We start from the raw sequence: 24,272 nt of genomic DNA, 5'->3' as shown, positions 1-24,272 counted from the left end.
CGTGAGTTTTTTCCCTTATTTATTGTGTACCGAGTTATCAGAATGGCAAGTTCTGATAATTGAAGTACAGTTACATGGTGCTCTACCAGAAGGCATATAAGGGTCGTTGTTTTGAAGGTTAGATGAACGGTAGATTACTGTATTATTAAGGAAAATGGTATTATTTCTGATATTCAAAGAAGAGCTGTTACTCTTACTTCATTACTTTATGTTGATGATGTGTTCATCTTAACAAATTGCTGCATGTCTTCAAAAATATTTAGCCATATAAAAAAAAAATGACTAAGACTATGAGAACAGACAGGAAAACAGAAAACATTAGCTGCATTCTCAATAGTAAAACTATAGGTTTTGCATTTCAGATATTTAAGTACACATTTTTAAGTGAATGGGGGGGGGGAATTAAATACAGAATGAGATGACAGAATAAGTAAGACTGATGTGGTGTGAAGAAATTTGAATAAGTTTATAAAGAACCGAGTGATCAATAACCAAAAAGACCACGCTAACTGTATATGCAAATTCTTTTTAATTCTTTTTAAACCAGTTTTAACATCTGGACTGGAGAGCTAGGGTAAATATATATATATATATATATCATCAGTTGATGAAAAACTGAAGACTGTAGTTACTATAGATGAGTTTTTTGGAAAAATATTTGGAGAGCAGAGAAATGGCATCAATAACAGAATCATATTAAAAACAAAGATATCAGACAATAACTTAGCATTATTAATATTTAAGAATTGTAAGCAAAGCTAATCTGAGGTTAATTAAACAAAACGGAACATACCGTATAAGAGTACGAAAACAATGTGTAAAGCAAAGTGGCAGGAGAAAGATTACAGGAAGATTGAGCTATTGATGCTGATAAAAATATTTTTGAAGATCAAAACATAACTGTTCTAATCAGAAACCTGAGAAATAATAGATCAGTTTGAATGACAATCAGAAATTAATCATTAAATCTTAATTTTGTTAGGCTGTTCTAATATCTGGTATACCAAATAATGACCTAAATTTTGGAATAGCAGGTTTTTTTGTGGTTTATATTGTTTAGTAGGTAAATGTTACTGCTATTATCATACACACACTGCTTGGAAAGAAGTCAACGAACACCCAGTAGACAAGTTGCATTATGCCACGTCATGTGTTTGAAGCCAGTATAAATTGGAAGAATGTGATGCTCTGAAGTCACTCCAACTGTGTTTGGGTGAAATGGCTTGTAAGAAAAGGATTGATGGAAGAGGCGTTGTGAAAGGATGCCATGTTGCAGCCCTATCTATTCAACAAATTGTGCCATCCCAGGTCAACAATCAGTGATACCATACTGAGATGAAAGTACAGGGAATCAACTACAAACCACAGTGGATGATTCACCAAACATGACCATAGGGTGTTACGAAGGGTAATGTGCAAACACCACCATTCGTCAGCCGACAAATTGAATGCGAAGTTCAGGGTATTGACTGAAACATGAATCTGCACAAAAACATTCAGAACCAAGGCTCACAATATGGATTTCCATGATAGGACTACATATAATATGCAAGCCCAACATTATTATTATTATTAAGAGAGACCTCCAGGAGTCAGGGACTCATCAAGGGAGGGCACATACTACACACACCAGCTATCATACTTATTCTTGAATTCATTCACACTGCTTGTCCTCACAACATCCAATGGCAATCCATTCCAATCATGTATCACCCTATGTGAGAAAAATCTAGCTCCCCTCTCCCCCCACTTCTTAGCAGCATTCATTCTCAGCTTCAAGGAAGCCCACTTCTTCTTTCTCCATCCTCCATGAAGTGAAAAATTCCATCAACTGAAAACCTGTATGACCCTTTCAGAAGTTTGTAAGTCTCAATTATATCACCTATTATCCAATCCAACATGCAGTATAGTCTTGAATGGTGCAAAGTGAGGTGTGGAAGCTTGGAAAGTGTTATGGAGTGATGAATCAGTTACATCCTCTACTGAGCAGATGGACGAGTGTGGCAAATACCCGATGAATATCTCTTACCAGAGTTCGTAACCGAACTATGGAATTTGGAGGTGGCAGTATGATGGTATGGTCCTGTTTTTCCTGGTTTGGCCTCGGATCTCTGATTGTGGTGCCACAAACATTGAACTCTAAGAGGTATCTGGAACCTTTTGAATAATGCAATACCTTCTACTTTGTGGCATTTCTACAGAACTGACCATTGTCTCTTTCAGCAAGATAATGCACTGTGTAAGAAGGCTGCTGTAACTGTGTGGTTTGTGGACATGAACGTCACCACAATTGACTGGCCTCCACAGAGTCACAATCTCAACCCTATTGAACATCTGTGGGATGAACTGGAGTGTCAGGTGAAGTCAAGGGACATCCACTGCATAACAGTCCAGAATTTCATTACATGCCTACAGGAAGAATGTTCCAAAATTCCCATTGATCACTCTCATATGCTTGTGGAAAGTATGCGCTGTAGGATTGCTGCAGTCACTGCAGCAAAAGGGAGTTCTACATCTTAAGGTGGGTACCATGGGTTTTGTTCCTCACACGGTGGTATCCACTGACTTCTTTCCAAGCAGTGTGTATAGTACATTTAGTACTCGGGATGGGCTATGGAGTTCATAATTCAGAAATCATGTTCATGACTAAGTATGGAATTTTTTCAAGTCACTTTCAGTCATTATGGCCTCACGCCATACAGTGAAATTATTTACCACCTCTTTATCAATAGCCAATAAATCAAAGCAGTGACCAAATCATCTGGTTCAAACAATTTGTGTATATAAAATAAATTTTATGGTGTATGGATATCTGTAGAAATAACATATTTTTTAAAAAATGCATATTTCCAGATGCAGAAACTGTTGCCAGTGGAGAACTCACACTATTACTACCTCTAGCACAACCAGAATCAAACTGGCATCATAAACTAGAAGCAGCACAAAATATTTTGTTTTGTAGAGAGCTGTTTTCTCAGGTAATATGGATAATTTGCTTTTCATGTTATTTTTTAAGATGGTAATGATTCTACTCTTATTCAGGTCAGGCACCATCAATAATTACTAGAAATAATAAAATGTTCATCATGAATGCAAATGACATTGTGTAGACCTTATTGTCTGTTCAACATGAATAAATGACATAATTCATTGATGTCTCATGTATTTAGTTGTCTTGATAACAGCGTATTATTATTTCTTTGTGGTGGTATACTCATCATCATCGAATTCCTGCCATGTACCCTCAAGTGGCGTACAGGATATGAGAGTACTACACGAAAAAAATTACATCATTACTAACTTCCTATCTACAATTTTCCTCCAAATCAGTCTGTTACTTGTCAAGACTCCAACATTATCAGATCTTGTATTTCTATTGTCTAAGGCACTTTGTACCTTATCAATCCACCTATATCTTGGTCTTCCTCTGTGTCGTTTTCCTGCCAACCTGGCAGAGAACACTTGTTTTGCTGCACATTTATTTCATAGATTAAATTTCCTTACATAATAAATAAAATGAATTTTTTATAGTAATTTAGTAATGCACTTAAATTTTGACCAACTGTAGTATTATAGTAATGAGTAACATACACGTGCTTTTTAAACTTGCTATGTTATTTCAGATATTTAATAATAAGAGGGGGGGGGATAATGTCATTAAAATGTTTTTAAGGTAACAATAAGAAAGTGAGTTATGCATGACTTGCCTGGGTGCCAATGATTACTAAAATGTTGTCCTACATATTTCAGGACCCACTACTATGTAGTAACATACCTTTTCTTGGACATTAAAAATATTGTATTATGTTTGTTGCCTGCTGTCACCATTTTGATACTGATATGTAGTTTAAATATCAGGAATTTTGGGGGTTTGAAGCCCAATATATGCGTGAATTAGAATTAGAATGTTGAATTAATGGAATATCAGCAATTGGTGATTCAGGGAGATTAAAGCATATACTGTTCTTTCATTTCTCTTGCTTTCATCCTGTACTCTTGTTGTACTAGTCTTAAGTGTAAGCAAAATAGCAGATTGTGGAAAAGAATGCAAATGAGAAGAGTATAAGAATACTTAAAAAAAAAAAAAAAAAAAACTTAATGACTGTGACTGTGAATGATCATTCATACGTGAAAATAAAACAAAGTAATATTATGTGAGTGAGTGCAAATGTGATTGTGAATAAGTAAGGCAAGAGCAAGTGAGAAATGGTGTGTTATAGAGTTAGTGATATAAAAGAGCTGGGAATTAGTGTGAATGCACATTATAAGAAAATATTGGAGAGGAAGGAAGTGGAACAGCATCTAGAAGGAACAAGTGAGCGAGGATGATTATAATGAAAGATGTTAGAAGAGAATTCATGTAGCCAAGAAATGAATTAAGATGGGTACAAAGTGGAGGACTGAGAGTAAGAAGACACCAGAAAGTTGTAAGGTAGGATAGAAAAGTGTGGAATAGAAGCAAGGAGGGATAATAAGATATGAGGAGATGAAGAGTGGAGTAATTGACTGTTTATCAGAATGAATAATCTGTGAGTAATGCAACTTGGATTTTAGAGTGTCAATAGAGACAAGGAGAGGGGAGAAAATTTGAAGGGTTGGGATCATGAGTGTATTACTGAGATATTATAGGTGAGGACAGTGATTATAAGTGATATGATTGCTAGTATATGTAAGAAGACATGTGAAGATGTATAATTTGTTTAACCATCAGTGAACAAATTTTATCATTACATTAATAAGGAAAGAATTTAAAAAAATCATTATGCTTATTATGTTTTTTAACAACTGAACCATTCACAAAACATACATCAATCCTTGTATAATTAATCCCTATTCATGTTATTTTGTTCTTGATGTATTCTTCAGATACCTGTTTTGCTTACATATCATGACCAGCAGGGTGGGTGAACTGTCTCATCCAAATAATTATCTATTTAGTGCATTATAAAGTAAATTATGTAAGAGTACTTTTAAATTTGTTATCACCAGAAAGCTGGTGAACCCATAAACCAAATCACGCCTACATCTAAAGGTGTTGTTAATAGAAAACATTTTAGTTTGCAAATTTTAATAAAAATGAGCAATGTATACTTTATCGTATTATTGGAATCTAAACAATTGTAGATGTTATCCACAGTGATAATGATATCGTTAAGTTAATGCCAAACTTCATTCTGGATATGACACAGTTAAGTTTACATTATCTGCTATGAGTCAGGTGATCACTGCAAGCTGTTTGTAGCACCTAGTTGTCATGCTGTGCATTCTCAATGACTGATAGATAGTACATGGTGTGATATATATTCTTATATATATCAGAAACAGCCAGTCAGTAATTTTTTTATTTTCCTAGTATGCAAATAAGCTTAGTTATTGAATAAAATTTAAATTTTACTACATCTATTAAGATATTAATATGAAAGATTAGCAAAACAAGTGTTCTCTGCCAGGTTGGCAGCAAAATGACCCAGAAGAAGACCAAGATATAGGTGGATTGATGCGGTACAAAGTGCCTTAGACAAATGTTGGAGTCTTGACAAGTAACAGACTGATTTGGAGGAAAATTGTAGATAGGAAGTTACTAATGATGTAATTTTTTCATGTAGTACTGTCATATCCTGTACACCCCTTGAGGGTACATGGCAGGAATTTGATGATGATGATGATGACAAGGACCAACTTTTCCTTTTTCATTGTGTCAGTTGCTTTCTCTAATGCCTCAAAAAAATCCTCCACTTCTACCTTCTGTGGGACCATAGGCACAAATAAGTCTCATTTTCCAGTTGCCCATTCTGATATCTGCCCACATCACTCTACTTGAGACTGCCTGCCATTCAAGATGATTAGCTTCATATCTAGTGTAGAATACTATGACTACTCCTTCTTTTCCTTGATTGTCATTGCCTGAATATAACATTTTGTATTTAATTTATTGCTCAGAAAGATCTCGCCAGTTTTTGTTTCGGTCATCCGTATTATGTCGATCTGGTACTTATCTAATTCCTCAGCTAGCTCCATTTCTTTGCCATTCAGGCTTCTTATGTTGATAGTACCGATCTAACTCTGGTGATGTTATGTTGGGGTGTGTTTTCAGATTTGTTCCAGTAGCTGACCTTTTGCAGTTTGCCCTGGTTCTATTGCGAAAATAATGGGGGCATTGTTTAACCAGGCGACGCCCCAGCTGGCATGGAATTCTGTCATTTTGTACCATCATTTTGTATTTTGGTTTAAGCCAATAAGAATACAATTTGGTTGGCTGAATCTCAAATTGCCATCCCATCCTCATCCGTTCAGTATCCAGGTAGATACCTAACAGGAGGGTGCACCACGAGAAGATGAGGATTGGACATTAGGTCAGAAGCCTCGGTCGGTTCTCCACATTCCTTTAAAGGCTATATGGAGGTCTCCTCTCGGGTATACAGCTTTGACCTTTAAGCACCCCCCATGAATAAGTCTGTACAAGGAGGAGATAGAAGGCTTCCCATTGCAAGGCATGAAAGTTGTTCGTTGATTTTACAGCTCCATTGGAAAAAATTTAGAAGTTTAGAAATAAGAGAAAAGGACCATATTGAAGACATCAATAACAACAGAATAGACAGCTCAGGTCTGGCATTCCATTTCTCCCACACTCACCACAACACTGAATGGGACAAGAGCTCCCTGCCTTATATAGAAGACAACTTCAGTGCCCACAACATGAAAGAGGCTACCATTCCACGCTCCATGTGTTTCTGTTTTACTTGCACTTTTGTGTAACAGCAGTTCTTACACATTTGGTGTTTTTATTTATGTAATGATTCATATTTAGTACTTGTTGCATATTTATTTGTGTGTTTATCCTAACCCAGGTGAAGGCACTAGCCTAAGTGGCAAAAGTAGTAGGTTTATTAAATAATTATTATGACCTGTAAACCAGTGTTAGATATATTTTTATTATGTTAAATTTTTGGTCGAAAAAAAAATCAACATATTCATCATGTATACTTAAGTTTTGTAGATTGGAAAAGGTACATGACAAGGTGCCAGAGAAAAACTTTTCAAAATGCTACAATAAATGGGACATTATATTGAGCAATGCATAGTCTATATTTAAGTTGTAAGTCAGCAGTTAGATTTGAAGGAAACACAGGTAGGACATTTTTAAAAGGGTGCATGCTATCCTCACTCTTGTTCATCATATATATGGATTGTATTTTGAAAGAAAGTGGAATTAAACTTGATATTAGAATCAGAGATATCAAACTTAACTCTTTTACTTTATGCAGATGAAGTACTCCGAAACACATCGAATTCAAATCTCTAGGATTCTCTGACTAAACTAAACACAGCTGGAACAAATTTGACATGAAAATTAGCAATAAAAAGACAAACTACGAAAATTCGCAGGATTATAGACAACTTCACCTACATTCTCAATGGAGAACCTATAGAACGAGTTATGTTTGAGCAGAGGTAATCTAAGGTAGTATGGTCACTTAAACAGAATGAAAGAAGAAAGGGTAGCAAAACAGGTGGATTGATTCAGCCAGAAATGGCCTAGGAGATAGAAATATGATATATGACAATGTTGGGGTGTTCACAAGTAATAGACTAATCTGGAGTAAAATTATTAATTGGTGATTAGTAAAATCAGGTAGTACTGTTATGCCTGCACACCCCTTTTCCATGTATTCCCCTTCTTAGTCAAAGCTCTTTAATTGTCATGTCAAACTGCATGAACACTCACCAGTTAGAGATTCTCAGATGTTGCTACATCCTCTGTCCAAAAAGAAACCGAACTTTTCGAAAATAGAAGAAACTAGTGATGTTACCTGTTGTATCTTTTTGTTGTCGAAAGCAGCAACCTTCATTAGAGTCCTGTCAACTGTTTATGACATTTGTTTCATTAGAAGCCAAGTTATAGTGCCAAGAGTTTCATGTTGGAGACTTAATGGATTGTATACAGCACTCAGAAAGGATTAAAAACGGAATTTAATTCTTCCTATATTTCGTCTCAGTCAATGAGACATCTTCAGGAATTATAAAAAAACTAATGTAACATAAAAACAAATAACAAACAATACTAAGCCCAACCATGTGGGTGACACTAAAGTCCTATCTAGGTGCAGCGCCCTCTTAGAGCGGTTGTAGGTGGCCTGGAATGTAAAGTGGGACCTCTGATGATAAGCATTTCCAAAATCTTAGGAAGCTTAATGCAACAATATTTGTTGAGATTTGGTTGATTCCTGAGAGCTGCTGCTGATTCTGAGAATAGTCTTTCTCTTTTGAATTTGCTGTGGTGGAGCATGGTGGTTTTTTCCCATGAGATCCTCTGGATTGTATCCAAGACATGGTCAGCCAGGCCTGACTGACCATAGTCGTGGTTGCAGATGTATGACTTATGTTCCTCCAGGCGGATAGTAGCTGATCTGCCTGTCTGTCTAAAGTATGCCAGTTTACAGGAACAGGGTACTTTATAGACTCCAGGCACTGAGAGAGGAGGGGAGCTGATCTTTTGTAAAACGGATAAGGGTAGCAAGTTTGTGGTGGGGCTTAAATGCTGTGTGTAGGTTATACTTTCTAAAATCTTGGATATTTTTCAGATTTGCCCCAGATGTAGGGTATGGTGACGCCATTTCTAAACTCTTTTTGAAGAGAAGACTGGGGAATGGGGGAGGACCTGATTATTTTTTTAAAGCTGTGATCGCTGTAGCCATTGGAAAGGAAAGTGTTGTGTATGTGGTCAAGCTCAGTTGTAAGGGCAGTTCCACTGGAACAAATATTGTAGGCTCTGTTGGTAAGAGTTAAAATTATATGGTTAAAACGATATGGCATTATTAAAACTCTTGGTAAGAGTTTTAATAATGCCATATTGTTGAGTAGGGTGGTGGTGGGAGCATTTGTGGATGTATATCCACTGGAGGCTTAGTGGATATACAATCCATTAAGCCTCCAACATGATGTCCTCACAGCACTTAAGCCTCTACACATGGAGTGCCAAGAGTGACAGTGTGTTTTGACGAGCAGTCGGAAAATGAGTTTCAAACAGAGAGCTGCGATTGACTTTTGTGTTAAAGTTATACTTTTACACAAGTTAAACTTGGTAAAAGTTTTACCAAAATGCATCAAATGCTTCAAAAAGCATACAGTGATGAATGCTTATCCCGTACTCAAGTTTATGAGTGGTTTAAGTGATTTTAAAGTGGTCATGAGACGCTTGAGGACGATGAAAAGCTGGGCCATCCAAAAACTGAACTGAGCGAAGTTAACATCCAAAAAGTGCGTGATTTCATCAAAGAAAACATGAAATTGTCCGTGAGATTCATTGAAGATGAATCGGGGACTCCAAAATCAACTGTGCACAACATTTTGACTGAGAGTTTGGGCCTTCGTGAATTGAATTCGCGATTTGTTCCCCACAAGTTGACTGATGACCAAAAAAATGTATTCAAATTGAACACTGCAAGGACCTGACTAAAACCGCTCATAAGGACTCAAGCTTGCTTGAAATAATTGTTACTGGTGATGAAATGTGGTGTTTTGAGTATGAGCCCGAAACAAAGTGCCAGAGTGCTGAATGGAGACCACCAGAAGAGGGGCATCTGAAAAAAAAGTTGCTTGGAGAAGTCAAAAGTAAATACAATGCTGATATGTTTCTACGAATCCAAGGGCATTATCCACAAAGAATTCATTATGCCTGGCCTAACAATCAATGGTGAGTTTTATCTCGAAGTTTTGAAGCGATTGATAGCGAGAATTCGTCATGTACGGCATGAATATCGTGATGCAGGCAGCTGGTCAGTCACTTTTGCACGATAATGCATCATCTCATCATTCAAACATTGTGAGACAATTTTTTGAGCAAAAATCAAGTTTGTGTGTTGGATCACTTACCTTATTCACCTGATTTAGCACTCTGTGACTTCTTTCTCTTCCCCCAACTTCATTTGCTGATGAAATGAAAGCAATACGACACCAATGAAAATGTTCAAGCAGCAGTAACCACATTCCTGAACAGTATCCTAAAAACTGGTATAAAAACTCATTTAACGAATTAATTGACCATACCAAATGCTGTATCAAAGCTGAGGGGGGAGTATTATTATTATTATAATGCCACTCACTTACTTGAAATCTTCATAATAAACTAAATATGTGCAGTCTACTATTAAAATCAAAAATAACCTGAAAACTTCATCATTCTGTGAACTTTATAATTAATTACCTCCATTTTGAAATAGGAGGGGTTCAATTGATCAACAATACAAGTTGATCAATATTAGTCAAAAAAAAAAAAAATGGAACTGTGAATTAAAGAAATATTGCACAGTAAAAAGTATTTCTTTAGGAAAAGTTATGGAATTTGTTTATTTCAGGAACAGCTCATTTTGCATTTGAAATTTCCTGTCTATAAGATAAAAAAATTCAAAATGTCCCATTTGAATTTTTCACCTAAATTTTTGATTTTAAGGGAAGGCACATTTAATTCATTATGAAGATTTCAGATAAGTGACGTTAATTTAAGCTAATGCCATTTCAAAACTTAAATGTTAATTCTCTGTTTTAATTTTTATAATTTTATTCTCTTTTAGTTTTCATGTCTCCCATTTTTTGCATTTGTAATTTGTCATGTTATTTTGTGTATTTTATGTATGGTTCCTGCCAGTCTTTTGTGTTCAGCATATGATTTATCACCATTTGTTTTAATTTTCCACAACTTTCCTTTGTGGTCTATGTTTGATGTCATTTGCTGTCATTAAAGTAGCTCTTGTATATAGTGTGTACTGTATTGATTCTCCTTTTCAACAATACAGAATCTCCTAAAACTGACATTAATAAATTAGTGCTCACTTTCTGGTATTAGATTAATTTCTTTAATCTTACAAGGGGGGGGGGGTATTCAGAAACTTATTTTACGTGATAGATGAGTATCATTGCTTTGCACATATTTACTATTGCTAATTATGAAGGCCTGAAGTGCTAAATAATTTCAGTGTTTGTTCTCTAGAAAAGGACTCCAGATTATTTAATCTGGAGTTCAAGAATAATCCTCAGTCATATAATAATATAGTCCTGTAAGTTTTTGATAATATGTCCTATAAGTTTATGACCTTTTATGGGCATGATTTAAATATAAAAATATATGGATATTCTTTAAAATATTTTAAAATGCTTCATACAATTCTTTTTTAAAAATGTAACATTCACTGATTATTCAGCTTTATTGTCTAAAAATGTTTACTTCTTATTCTTATTCCATTATAATGAACTTATATGGTATAGAAGACTATCAAAAATTCCTATCCAAAGTGGATATCATCAGTGCTGTGTTAAAGGAAATTCGCTACATTTCTTTGGTCCATGTTGGGCTGCTGCTGTTCATGCTTGTATGTCTTGAAAAAGTTTTGCATCAGAGTCAATCATTTTTAGTGTGTATTTTTTGCCAGTCTGTAAGGCTTACTTTGATTATAAATGTATGTATATATTTATTTATATTTTTATATTTATATGTATTGTTTTTTAAATTTTTTTTTTCTAGCTGGCCAGAGAAGCTGTTCAGTTGCAGTCAGCTATCCCCAATCTTGTTGTTGGTAATCACATCATTACCTCAGTAAGATATGGATTAGTTCCTTTTTGCTTTTGAAATTATTTACTTGCATTAACTACCTTGATAATACAGCATTAGTCTCAGAAAACCTGTAATGTCATCTACTTATTTTTGGTCATTCTCATTGCAAACATTATTTATAATCAACAGAATTCTGTAAGTCAAAATCCTAAGTTGGAAAACATTATATATTAACAATTAACATGTCTGAATGCTCAAATGTTTAGGTCTGTTTAACAAAACAGATTAACTAATTTTATTTATCATTTATCACGAAATAATACAATGTACAAATTATGACATAAAATTTTATATACAGTACTGTACTGTAATAAACAGTGAAACATGAGTGCATAGTTCTTTGGTGCACTTGCTAATAAAAATAATCAGATGGAAATGTGAAGCAAGAGTAATTCTTCAAAACTGCTGCTTTATTAATTGCATAATTCCACAGAAGAGGCTAGGTAATCAACAACAAATTCCTCAAATTCAGTAATTACAACATTGTTCTGAGGATGGTTCGCCAGATACATAACTTGTAAAAGGTTTTTGTTTATATTCAGAGGATGATGTGCTGCAAGAGTGGGCTTTTTAAAAATTTAGTCTATACACGTTTCCATTTCTTTTCTGCATAAATTTCTCTGTAACAAGCAAGTGCAGCTTGCATCATTCTTCTACTTTACTAAATCACTCAATGTTGGGATCCATTTTGTCCACACGTGGCACTGATTTGCTATAGGCTTCGCAACCTTTTGTGCATGGGTCAAATATAAAATAAAATTAAAAAAAATGAAAACAGTGCAAACAACTCCAGCCTGGTTAGGGTATTTTTCACTGCTCTCTAGCCAAAAGGCTGTAGGTTCAAATCCTGCCATGGGCATGGATGTTTGTGATTGTGTGGAAAGAGCATCTCCAACCCTACCACTTCTTCCAGCAGAAGGCTTCACTTCCAAAACTCGGTGAGGTACGAGAGTGACCATACGACATCAATGAATGGCAGTAAAAAAAAAAAAAAAATTTTCCCTCAAATAACTGAACTGCTTTATTAACAAAGGAAAATGCAACTACCGTTTTTTTTTTTTTATTTAATTTTATTTTTATTAATGGAAAGTATTTGATGACTTGGCTTCTTCCTCTTGTTCTTTTTTCTCTTCTTCTGCAGCTTTCTGTGCTTCTAGCCAAGTAAGAGTTCTTTTCTTTGTGAAAGCCCTTCTTCTACAGCTTTCAGCAAATGCTCTACATTATCATCAGCTCAGCTCACATTCAGTTAGCAACAGTATCTTCTCACCAAGGCTTTGTCAAATCTTGTGTTTTTAGCAACATCTTCCAAATACCATTCACAGACTTTGCTATCACCTCACTCCATGCCTCATCTGCAAGATATTTTATTCATTTCAAAAGTCTCTGAGGTTTTCTCACCCTCAGTAGCAGCAATAACATCCCAAGTCCACGGATTGTAGTAATAAGATGGTGTTTGATGAATGTGTTAATAGAATGTCCATTGTAAGTCGAAGACTGACTATGCTATGACCTTTGACTAGATTGCTTAATTTACCATACTATACTAGAGCTGAGACCACAATTCAGCTTTGGTATAGTCCCAAGGAAGTGGAAAGAAGGGGGAGAATGGTTCCATGCATAAAGGAGGCTGACCAATCAGCATCACATGAGCTGTGGTCAGGGTATTGGGAAATTGGTTAACGGCAAAATTCATGAATTGGTGGAGTATGGGGCAGCATGGTTTTGTTGAAGGGTAAGTTATGCCTCAGTAATTTACTTACTTTTTATAAAAGTAACAGCTGAATATTCTTGCAAAAGTATTTGATTTGGAACTCTGTTACATAAATTGGAGCAAGCATGTTTGGACATGAAGCTGGTGACAGGAATAAGAAGGTGGTTAATTGTTCTATGTGAGGATAGATTGAAGATAACTTATGAAGTAAAGTCCACAGAGTTAATGTTCAAAAGTCATATTGCAAAATGACTAAAATAGCTCCATGTGTTGACTAAAATAGCTCATAGGATTACCTGGGTACTGAAGACCACACTGGTAAGTAGAGATAAAGAGGTTATTATACCTCTTTATAAAGTTGATCTACTGCTGAATGAAGGCCATTCCAAGATTACTCCAAAACTGTCTGTCCATGGCTCTCCTTTCCCATGTCATTCCTGCAAATCTGATGATTTCATCAATCCACTATGATTTAGGTCGGCGTTGTGGTCGTGTTTCCTCTCATGGAATTCAATCCAGTACTTCTTGTGTCCATCATTGATCTTGTCTTTGAGCAATATGTCCAGTCCATTGCCACTCTCTCTATGATGTCAGAGACTTTGGTTTGATTTCTTATCCACGTATTCCTTTTGTGATCTAGTCTTGTGATATGAAGCATACTTCTTTCCATACTAAATTGTGTTGTTCTTAATTTTTGAATTTCCTTTGTATTTAGTGCCCATGTTTCACACCCATATGTCAATATAGGAAGAATACATTGGTTAAAACTTTTCTTTTCAGTCATAATGGTAGTTGACTTTTGAATATTGAATGTAATTTTCCAAATGCTTTCCACCCAAGCATCATGCATCTTTTAATTTCGTCCATGTTATTTTGTTCCATTGATGTCTGTTGTTTTAAGTACATGTAATGATCTACTTGTTTAATTTCATCATTATTGATTTTTATTATTTCTGGTTGGACATAATAGGATCCATTTAAGAGAGACTTAAATGGATCGTAATATTATTCACATTGTTCTTGAAAAGAAGTTGCCCAACAGCCTTGGCAAGCAACTAGAAAGTTTGACTGCCTTTTGAGCAAGATGTATGCTTAGTGCATTTGGCCCTTACAAAGACTGATATATTATTTTTATTTATTTATTTGTCAAATATAGTCATCTTAATTAAGAGAATGGCAAACAAACACAACAAAAGGTGGCTTTGCCTAGATTTCAGGTTAAATAATCTGGCGTGGGAAATCAGGCTTGAAAAAAGTGCTTGTTTCAGCGAACTGTAGTCATAGAAGATGCTGTTTGAGGTTTAGTAGTCAATAATAAATTGGGCTTGGATGTCTAAGTGATACTGCATATTGTTGATGTTAAGTATTATGTACTCAGATGTTGGTAAAGTCTGTGGAAGTACTTTTTTTTCAATTTTTTTTCAGGTTTTTTTTTTTTTTTTTTTTTTTTGTTGTTCTTGGTTTTTTTTATGCTGTCTGGAATGCTGGGAAAATTTATGAAGTAGAGGCATGCAGTCGAGTAAAGACTTGTGGACGTGACTCACACATGGAGAGCCCATACTCCAAGTTGCGGCCTCAGCAATAACCTCTGTAAGTAAGTAAGTAGTAGGAGAATTATTCACTGGCTGATTGAGAATTTTCCCAAAATGTTACCAACAGGCTTGGTCCTACATACCATTTAGCAGCTGACCTGTGTAAACTGCTTTACTGCTGTATGTGCAAATGTAGGAGGAAGAGGTGGTGGCACTACTCTCCAAATAAATAATTATGGTGTGTGGAGATCATGTTCAGCTAAGCCACTTACACTACATTTAGGAAGAAAAGGAGGGGACAGAAACTGGAAGCCATACTCTATAAACAAAATGGCAATACCGCTCTCATATTTCCACCTATAAGTCTAGTTGCTATTTTCTCTAACTAGGGAGGACCTGCATTTAAAGCACTAATACATGAGCATTTTTTGTCAAATATTCATCTTTTCCATATTTTAGGTGTCTGAAGTCTTTTTCTATCCAAAATGTTGATATGCTGTCCAGATCGCATTCTTCTTGAATATCTTTTATGACTGTTATTTTCCTGGATCATCTCTTTAACTTCTTGAGTTCACAGTGAAGTTCAGATTTTTCTATCCTTACAAACAATCTCACCACTTGACTGCCTGGCTGAATCAGTCAGTGTTTGCTTCAGAGTCTGATAGTGATGCTCCAAGGCTTGGTTCCTGTTTTCAGATGCTTTTATTTTTTTTTCCAGTAATATATTTGAATTTTTAGTTCACCTCTGAAAGCTATTCCACTTTGATTATTTTTAAAACTTTCTTGCACACTATTCATTTTTAATATAATATTCATTTTTATCCTGATCAGAAGTGATCACTTCTTATTTTCCCTCTATACTCTTATATCCTGAATCAGCATTAACCCTTATAACATTAACTTTTGTTCTGGCTCACCAGTTGAGCAAATATCTCATATCAGTTTATAAGCTTTTGTTAATGCTATAACTAAGTTTTTACTCTGTATGACTACCAGTGTTGAAGCAAATATGAGGCGTGACAATTTTATTCCCAGAACGGCCGTGTAGTGTTGCCCAAGTGGTGATTTAATTGGAGTACATGAGAGATAGTCTTTGTACGTGTTTTAACTAATGCGTGCATAAACCTCAAGGCGATAGAGCCATTTGCTAGTTGGCTATTGCAAAAAAAAATAGAGATCTATGTGTAAACTTTGGCATAAAAATATGATAGAAATTTGAAGCAGCGTGTTAACATCAAATTTTGTGTCAAAATCTGCAAAACTACTACTGAAATGATGGAGCTATTAAAAGTGACATATGGTGTAGATGCTCTGAAAAAGTCAAGTGTCTCTGAATGGCATAAGAGATTCAAAGTTGGGTGAGACGATGTGAACAATGACCCCAGAAGTGGGCAGCCAAAAACAGAAATGATGGATGCAAATGTGAATAAACTGATTGATTTGGTACTGTCTGACAGACGATTAAGTGTGTGATTAATGGCTGATGAATAGCAAATGAATTGAGAAACAGAGGGTAATTTTAAATGATGAATTGGGTATGCGAAAGATTTCTGCCAAGTTTGTACCTCGGATCTTGATGGACGAACAGAAGCAGTGGTGGCTTCGAGTTGCAACTGATCTTTCTGCAAATAAGCACGTGTCCAAGAGTAATTACATGTGACAAAACCTAGTGCTTCCAAAACAAGACGCCAGAGCATGCAGTGGACAACCCCATTCGCCACGTCAAAAAAAAAAGCACGCATGTCACATTCGCAGTTCAAGACCATGCTGGTGTGTTTCTTTGATCACAATGGGATAGTCCACTATGAATTCATTGAACAGGGGCAAATGGTCAGCCAACAATGCTATTTAGAGGTACTGAAAAAACTATGAAATTCTGTTTGGAGAAAAAGACCTGAATTCTGGCCTGACAAGTGGGTCATCCCTCATGACAATGCACCAAGCCATAGTATGCTCATCATGAGAGAGTTTCTGGGCAAAAAAATTTATTACCAAATTAAGTAATCTTGCTTATTCACCCATCTTATCTCCTTATGATTTCTGGCTGTTTCCAAAATTAAACACTGTGCAAAAAGGACGAAGATTTTCCGATATCGCCGATATCCAGCATAATGTGATAAAGAAACTCAAGAGTGTTCTGGAAAAAGAGTTCCAAGCCTGTTTCAAAAAATGGGAACACCGTCTAAACCAGTATGTAGCACAAGGGGACTATTTCGAAGGTGACAGTAGCCACTAATGTATAGTTCTGAATGAAGGTTTTTTACAGATGTATTCCGGAAATGAAATTGTCACATCTCGTATTTCTAACCCATTCTCAAGCAGTTTGCGAGTATTTCGATCTCTGGCACAGACGCTGGATTTTTCTCCACAAACTCTGGTTAATTTGTCCCATAAACTCATGTAAATAAAAGTTAATATATGATCATTAATTTTGAGACAGCATGTCTTCTATCAATATCAGAATATTCATGGCAAGATTGCATTTTTGAAGAAAACTAGCAAAAATTCTAATAGAAACAATTCAGAAAAATCAGCTAACTTGGTTTGGGACACCAAATTTTGTCATGAGAAAGATTAGGGGCATGACCAGATGGCTAACATGTCAAGTTCTTTCCTGATATCCTGTTTTAATATGATATTTCTAATTGATGGCATCTGTTCGTGCCCCTAATCTGTCTCTGGACTCTCATAACTGTGGTCTCTGGTCTTTTGTCAAGTGTTTTATTTCTAGTCCAGCTCTCAGATCCATAAGTTAAAATTGGTGATTTTGCCCAACCAGCTTTGTTGACTCTGTTGTCTATTTCCATATTTAATTTACTCTTCACTAAAAATCATGCTTGAGTAGCTGAAATGTTTTACTAGATTCTCCATTCACAATGCAGTTGATATTTTCATTGTCTTCATCTTGTTGTCTTTGCTGACCTTCATACCATCTCTATTACAACAGTTATTCAATTTAGTCAATGAATCTTGCAGACTTGTACTGGATTTATTTTGTATAACTCATCTGCATAAAGTAGAGAGCTGAGATTAGCATGTCTAATTTTGGGTTTAATATCACTTTCCTTCATAATGTGATCTATATAGATAATGAATAACAGGGGGGATAATGTACATCCTTGTCTTACACCAGATTTAACATTAAACTATCTTCCTGTACTTCCTTCAATTCTAACTGCTGACTTACAACTCAAATAAAGACTAAGTATTGCTTGATATAATGCCCCATTGACAAGATACAACTGTACTTTTGAATAGCTTCTCTCTTGGCACCTTGTCATATGCCTTTTCCAGATCGACAAAACTTAAATACAGATCTTTATTATATTCCCATGATTTCTCAACTATTTGTCATAAAGTGAAAATCTGATCCTGACAGCCTCTATTTGGCCTGAATCCACCTTGTTCTTCACTCAGCTTTTCTTCCACAATTCTTCTCAATCGTTTCTCAAGTATACTTGCATAGATCTTGCTAGGAACACTTAGTAGGGAAATACCTCTGTAATTCTCACATTCAGTTTTATTTCCCTTTTTATTTATGGGTACTATGACAGCTCTACTCCAATCATCTGGAATTCATCCCTCTGTCCAGGCCTTCTGAACAATGCTGTGCAGCCACTATAAGACTTGAGTATTTCTGGTCGAATATGATCTAATCCTGCTGCCTTTCCACATTTCCGGCTTTTGATGACTTTTTTCTACTTCAAGTATGGATGTCTATTCCTGATTGCATTCCTGGTCAGTGTTTTTACCACTTTACTGTCATTGATTGTTTCATTTAGCAATTTTTCAAAGTAATTACTCCATACATCAACAATATCTTTTTTTCTAATTTTCATGTCACCTTTATCATCTCTAATTCCTTTTACAGCACTTATTCCTCCATTTCTGAGCTGCTTCAACAACCTCCAGAATATCTTGCCACCTTCTTGATATTTATTTTAATAATTAATGTTTTCTTCAGGGCTTGCCGCTGTTTTTTTCTGAGATAAAACCATCTAAAGTAACTTAAATGTTTCTATCATATCCCTCTCTTTTGTCTATCAACCAATTTCTGCACTCCACACACCCTCAATCTGTCCTCATAGAGAAAGTTCTGCAGACCACTAACGATCTTGTTTGCTTTCCTCTGAATCCTTTCCACCACTTCCTCATTCCAAGAAATCCAGGTGAGCTGACCTGAGCATAGTAATCCAGATGTGGACATATCAAGGCCTTATAAAGAGGAATAACAACTTACTTATATCTACTTGGTGTGTTCTTCACTAGCCAAGTAATCATAAGATTACTTGGCTAGTGAAGTGAAGCTTGTGGCACACCACTAATCACCTTAGCAATATGTTCTCTGAACTTCAGCTCTCTGTCTGCCATCACCCTAAATCTCTACTTCACTAATTTCCTGGAGTACAGTTCCATCATTGTGGTACACTGCTTATAATCTGTTTATCCCAGAATGCATAACTTTACATTTCTCGACATTAAGCTGACACCCATTAACTTTTGCCCATACTGGCAGCCTATTTAATCATCCTACAAACTCTTCACATTGTCTTGATTAACTATTACTCTACCTAATTGACATCATCAGCAAACAAATATTTTTGAATATTTTCTTTCATTTCCTATATCAATTATGTACAAATTAAACAGCAATGACCCCCATCACTGAACCTTGTTGCACACCACTAATCACCTTGATTATTCCCCCTCCATATACCACTTTTTGATATCTGTCCTGCAGCCATCCTCTTATCCACATAACCAGTGTTATATTCATCTCCATTTGTTCTAATTTGTGTAACAGTGTTCCGTCTGATATTCAGTCAGGTGTCTTCACAAAATCCAGAGAATCATCTTGTAGCCATTTTCTTTATCCAGCTCAGCTGTCACTCTTATTATAAAAAGTTAGTAAATTACTATGGCATGACCAACCCTTAACATAGCAATGTTGCCTTTCATAGCGTATCATATTCTTATCCACCTATTCTTGAATTCTCTTTTTGACCAATTTTCCCAGTACTTTTACAACTGCCCATGAGATTCTGATTGGTCTATAATTTGCTGCTGCTGTCTTAGAACCTCCTTTATGCAGGAGAATTATTTGCCCTTCTTTCCACTCCCTTGGAACCCTACCAGAACTGAGACTTAAAGAGCCTATACAGAGACATTGCCAATTCCCCTGTACATTCCCACAAAATGTGAACTGATAATCCCATCTAATCCCACAGCTGTATTTACATAGAAATTCTGCAATATCCTAAGAACCTCCATTTCATCTACCTCTGTTCCCACATATGTCTCTGTCATGTCACAGAATTAACCTCACTCGCATGATATTTTTTTTTTGTGACAATCACTCATTAAGGTTATTCTTTCATAGTCATTCCTCCTCTTCCTTGCCACATAACGAAAGAACTCTTTTTAATTTCCTTTGTCCTGCTCAACTAGTTTCTTCTCGTAATCTGATTTTGCCTTCCTTACCATACTGGTCACCTTTCTTTCCTTGTACTGTTCTTGTTATATGAAGAAGATACCTTAAATCCTCTGGGGGGAGGGGGGGTATCTCCTGATCTTTCACATCTGAAAACCAAGAACTCTTAAGGCTTGCAACTTGGAATGTAAAGACCTTATATGAAGCTGAGAAGTTAGATAACCTTATATAAGAACTTGAAGTGATGAAAGACATTGCTGGTATCAGTGAAGTGAAATGGACTAATAGTGAAAAATAAACAGAAACAGTCATTCAATTATATACTCATGTGGAGACAGTCATACGAATGGAGTAGCATTTGTACTAAAAATGAGATTGCTCAATCCTTACTTGGATTTTGGCCCATAAGTGACAGAGCAATTCCATTAAAAATTGCAGCTCAACCTTTTAATTTTTTATTGTCCAAATATATGCACCTGCTTCTGATTACCCAGATGAAGATGTAGAACATTTCTATGAAGGCATTCAAAATGCACTTAACAGTGCTAAATCAGATGACATAACTATCATTATGAGAGATCTAAATGCTAAAGTAGGCTCAGAAAAGATCTCTTCCTGCGTGGAAAACCAAGGCCTAGGACATAGAAATCCAAGAGGATAAAGATTAATACAGTTCTGTGAAGAAAAAACAATCTGGTAATAACAAATGCTTTATTTAGCCAGCGCCTCCTAGAAGACTTCACACTTGGAAAAGTCCCAGAGACGGCTGTAGGAACCAGATTGACTATATAATGATTAAAAAAGATTCTGGAATAACATCTTACAAGCCAAAACTACCCAGGGGCTTGATATTGGAATCAGACCACAACCCTGTGGTCATTAAAGCAGCAATAACATTAAAGAAAACAATGAAACCTATAAACATAGAAAAATATGATCTTGGCTCCCTTAAAAATCAAGAAATACAAGATAAATTTTTAAAGGAACTGGCACAATCCACTGCTGTTAATGTTCCTGATTCCATCAAGTATACTTACTTTCAAGATGAGATTGAGGAGAGATAGCAGAAATTTAAAGAGGACATAAAAAAAGGGCAGTAAAACAAACAATTCCCAAATTTGAGAAGAAGATGAGTAAACCCTGGATGAATGATAAGATACTGAAAATGGAGGAAAGAAGGAAACACAAAAATAGGCCTGAATACAAGAACTTAAACAAGGAGATCGGGAAAGAATGTAGGATTGCAAAAGAACTATAGCCCAACAACAAATGCAAGGAAATTGAACTTTTGGACAAGAAGCACAAAACCAGAGAACTTCATGAAAAAGTTAGGGAGCTAACTAGCAAATCTTACAAAAAGGTAGGCTCTCATTGCATTGAAATTATCAATGGAAACATCCTAATGGATATAGTCAAAATAAAGGGATACAACTAATAGAGTATTCAAAGGAACTCTACAATCATGATAGAATAGATAAGCCAATGCAAGAAAATTTGGAGGGGACTACTATTCTTACCTGGGAAGTAACAAATGCCATTAGGAAATTGAAACTAGGAAAAGCTCCAGGAATGGATGGAATTATGGCAGAATATCTAAAGGCTTTAAACGATAAGGCTATAAGATCACTGACTGACATATGTAACAAAATATATGAAGCTGGACACCTGCCAAAAGATTTTAAGCACTCGACATTCCTACCAATACCTAAAAAATCGAAGACAATCACATGTGAAGAGTACAGAACTCAGATAGCAAAAGTTATGTGATATATCATCCTAGAAAGAAATAAACATAAAATCAAATTGGAAATTAATGAAACACAGTCTGGTTTTCAGGAAAATAAAGGAACTAGAGAAGGACTCTTCAACACTAGAACTATTATAGAAAGATATCTGGAGAAGCAGAAAGGAGTCTACTTATGTTTTATTGACTACACAAAGGCCTTTGACAATATACAACATGAACAACTAATAGAATGCATCAAAAAATTAGAAGTAGATGGTAAAGATACCAGATTACTGATAAATCTATATTGGGAGCAAACTGCCTCAATAAAAATATCAGGAGAAACCTCAGTGGAATTCCCAGTAAAGAAGGGTGTCAGACAAGGCTGTGTTCTTTCTCATATATTGTTTAATCTCTATACTGAAAATATCTTCCAGCAATTAGAAGAATTTAAAGGAGTCAGCATAAGAGGCAGAAATGCAGACAATATAGTACTGCTGGCTGAAATTAAAAAAGATCTTCAAAACCTACCAGAAGAGATGCTGAAACTAAGTGAAAAATATGGACTTAATTTCAACTTCAAAAAAAACCCAAAGTCATGCTGGTAACAAAGAAAAAGAAAAAATACCCAATATAAATATTAAGATCAGAGGAAATACCTTAGATCAACTAGAGATTCATATATATTTGAGTTAACTGATTACAGAAAATGGAAAGTGTGATATGGAAATATTGAGAATAGAAATTGTTAGATCAACCCTCATTAGCATGAAAAACATTCTTACCTTAAGGGAAATTCACACAAAAACAAGACTTAGGCTGTCCAAGTCCTATGTATGGTCAACACTGCTATATAGAGGAGAAACCTGGACAGTATCAAAATATTGTGAAAATAAACTAAAAGCCTTTGAGATGTGGATTCTCAGAAAAATCCTTAGTCCCATGGATTGTCAAAAAAAAAACTAATTTAGAAATATTAGAGATGATTGGAGAAGATAGGACTGTTGAAAACCATTAAGAAAAGGAAAACCAGCTACCTTGGTCACATACTAAGGCATGAATCCCTACAAAAAACACTTCCAGAAGGAATGATGATACAAGGAAAAAGAAGAAGTGGAAGACAAAGAACAGATTGAATGGGAAATATTAAGCTCTGGACCTTTTTGTCTTATGAAGAATGTAAAAGAGAAGCACAAAACCGTACATAGTGGAAGCTCATGGTAGTCAACCTTCTGGAAGGAGATGACATCTGATAAAACAAGAGACTGTTCTTGTTATACTGAGCCTTGTATCGTTCATGAGTTTGCTGATCACCTTTCTCATTATATACCTTCTACCGCATTTTTTTTTTTTTTTTTTCTGAATTTCCTGTTTAATGACTAATCATCCATATCTCCAGCGTGCTACTAACATCCTTCCCTTGCAAGGTTTTATGCCATGGCACAGCTTCGAGTGTCCTCCGAATCTTGTCATAATCATTTGACTTATAGTTCCCTTCTTGACAGAATATGTCCCACTTTTTACAGTCTCTGAAATGAAGACCACATGGTCACTTTCACTAATCAGAGCAATGTGGCCATCTTAGTTATGGATAGCTCTTCTGATCCTATGACCAGGTCCAATACTCTTGCACCTCACATCCCCTGCATCACATGCTGCCTCAAGTAATTATCTCTCGGTAGGTGTATAAATTCTATTTCCTTCCTGCCATGTGATCTCTCATCCTTCTAATCTATATCTTCCTCCATAACAATCAATCAACCTGCACTCATTGTACTAATTTGCTGATGCATGTCTTCCATATAATAATAAAACTACACTTTCACTTCTTATGACCTGTTTTCAACAAATAATAATAAATGACAAGAATCCATAGTTAAAACAATAGTATCTTATCCAATCCCAACCTCATCAAACAAATGGATGTGATTATATGAATTAAAAGATGGAGGAAGAAATGGACAAATCTATAATTAAGAAATAAAACTTATGTCCCATGCTGCCTCATATAAACACTACCACATCACCTTTATCCAAATACAGTTAGCCCTTCTATAACATGTTTATAAAATACGAATTTTCTCATACACAATTGATAAATAAGGGAACGTATAGCACAAAATGAATTTGCTTATACACAATTTTTCTCTAGGTTTCCATTTTGCACTAACAAGACATCAGGATTTCACCTGAACGAATTGCTAATCACTGTGTGGGTGTCCTTGTATTTTTTTGGCATTATTTCTTAACTCTGTTTTTTCCAA

At 35.6% G+C, this 24,272-nt stretch overlaps 1 protein-coding gene across 1 annotated transcript in view; it reads left to right on the top strand.

The window, feature by feature from the left end:
* MED17 (mediator complex subunit 17) overlaps window positions 1–24,272 on the top strand; it is a 183,886-nt gene that overhangs the window by 67,986 nt on the left and 91,628 nt on the right. The window contains exons 6-7 of the mRNA XM_090391000.1: window positions 2,854–2,978; window positions 11,519–11,590. Coding sequence (XP_090247126.1) covers window positions 2,854–2,978; window positions 11,519–11,590 — 197 coding nt within the window. The remainder of the gene's footprint in view (window positions 1–2,853; window positions 2,979–11,518; window positions 11,591–24,272) is intronic.

Source organism: Typopeltis vanoorti, chromosome 4, assembly GCF_054136105.1.
Source record: "Typopeltis vanoorti isolate ZY-2024b chromosome 4, IOZ_Tvanoo_1.0, whole genome shotgun sequence".
In the NCBI taxonomy this organism is placed as follows: Eukaryota; Metazoa; Arthropoda; class Arachnida; order Uropygi; family Thelyphonidae; genus Typopeltis; species Typopeltis vanoorti.
Note: the sequence above shows the minus strand (reverse complement) of the source record. Positions and strands in the feature narration are given on the sequence as shown.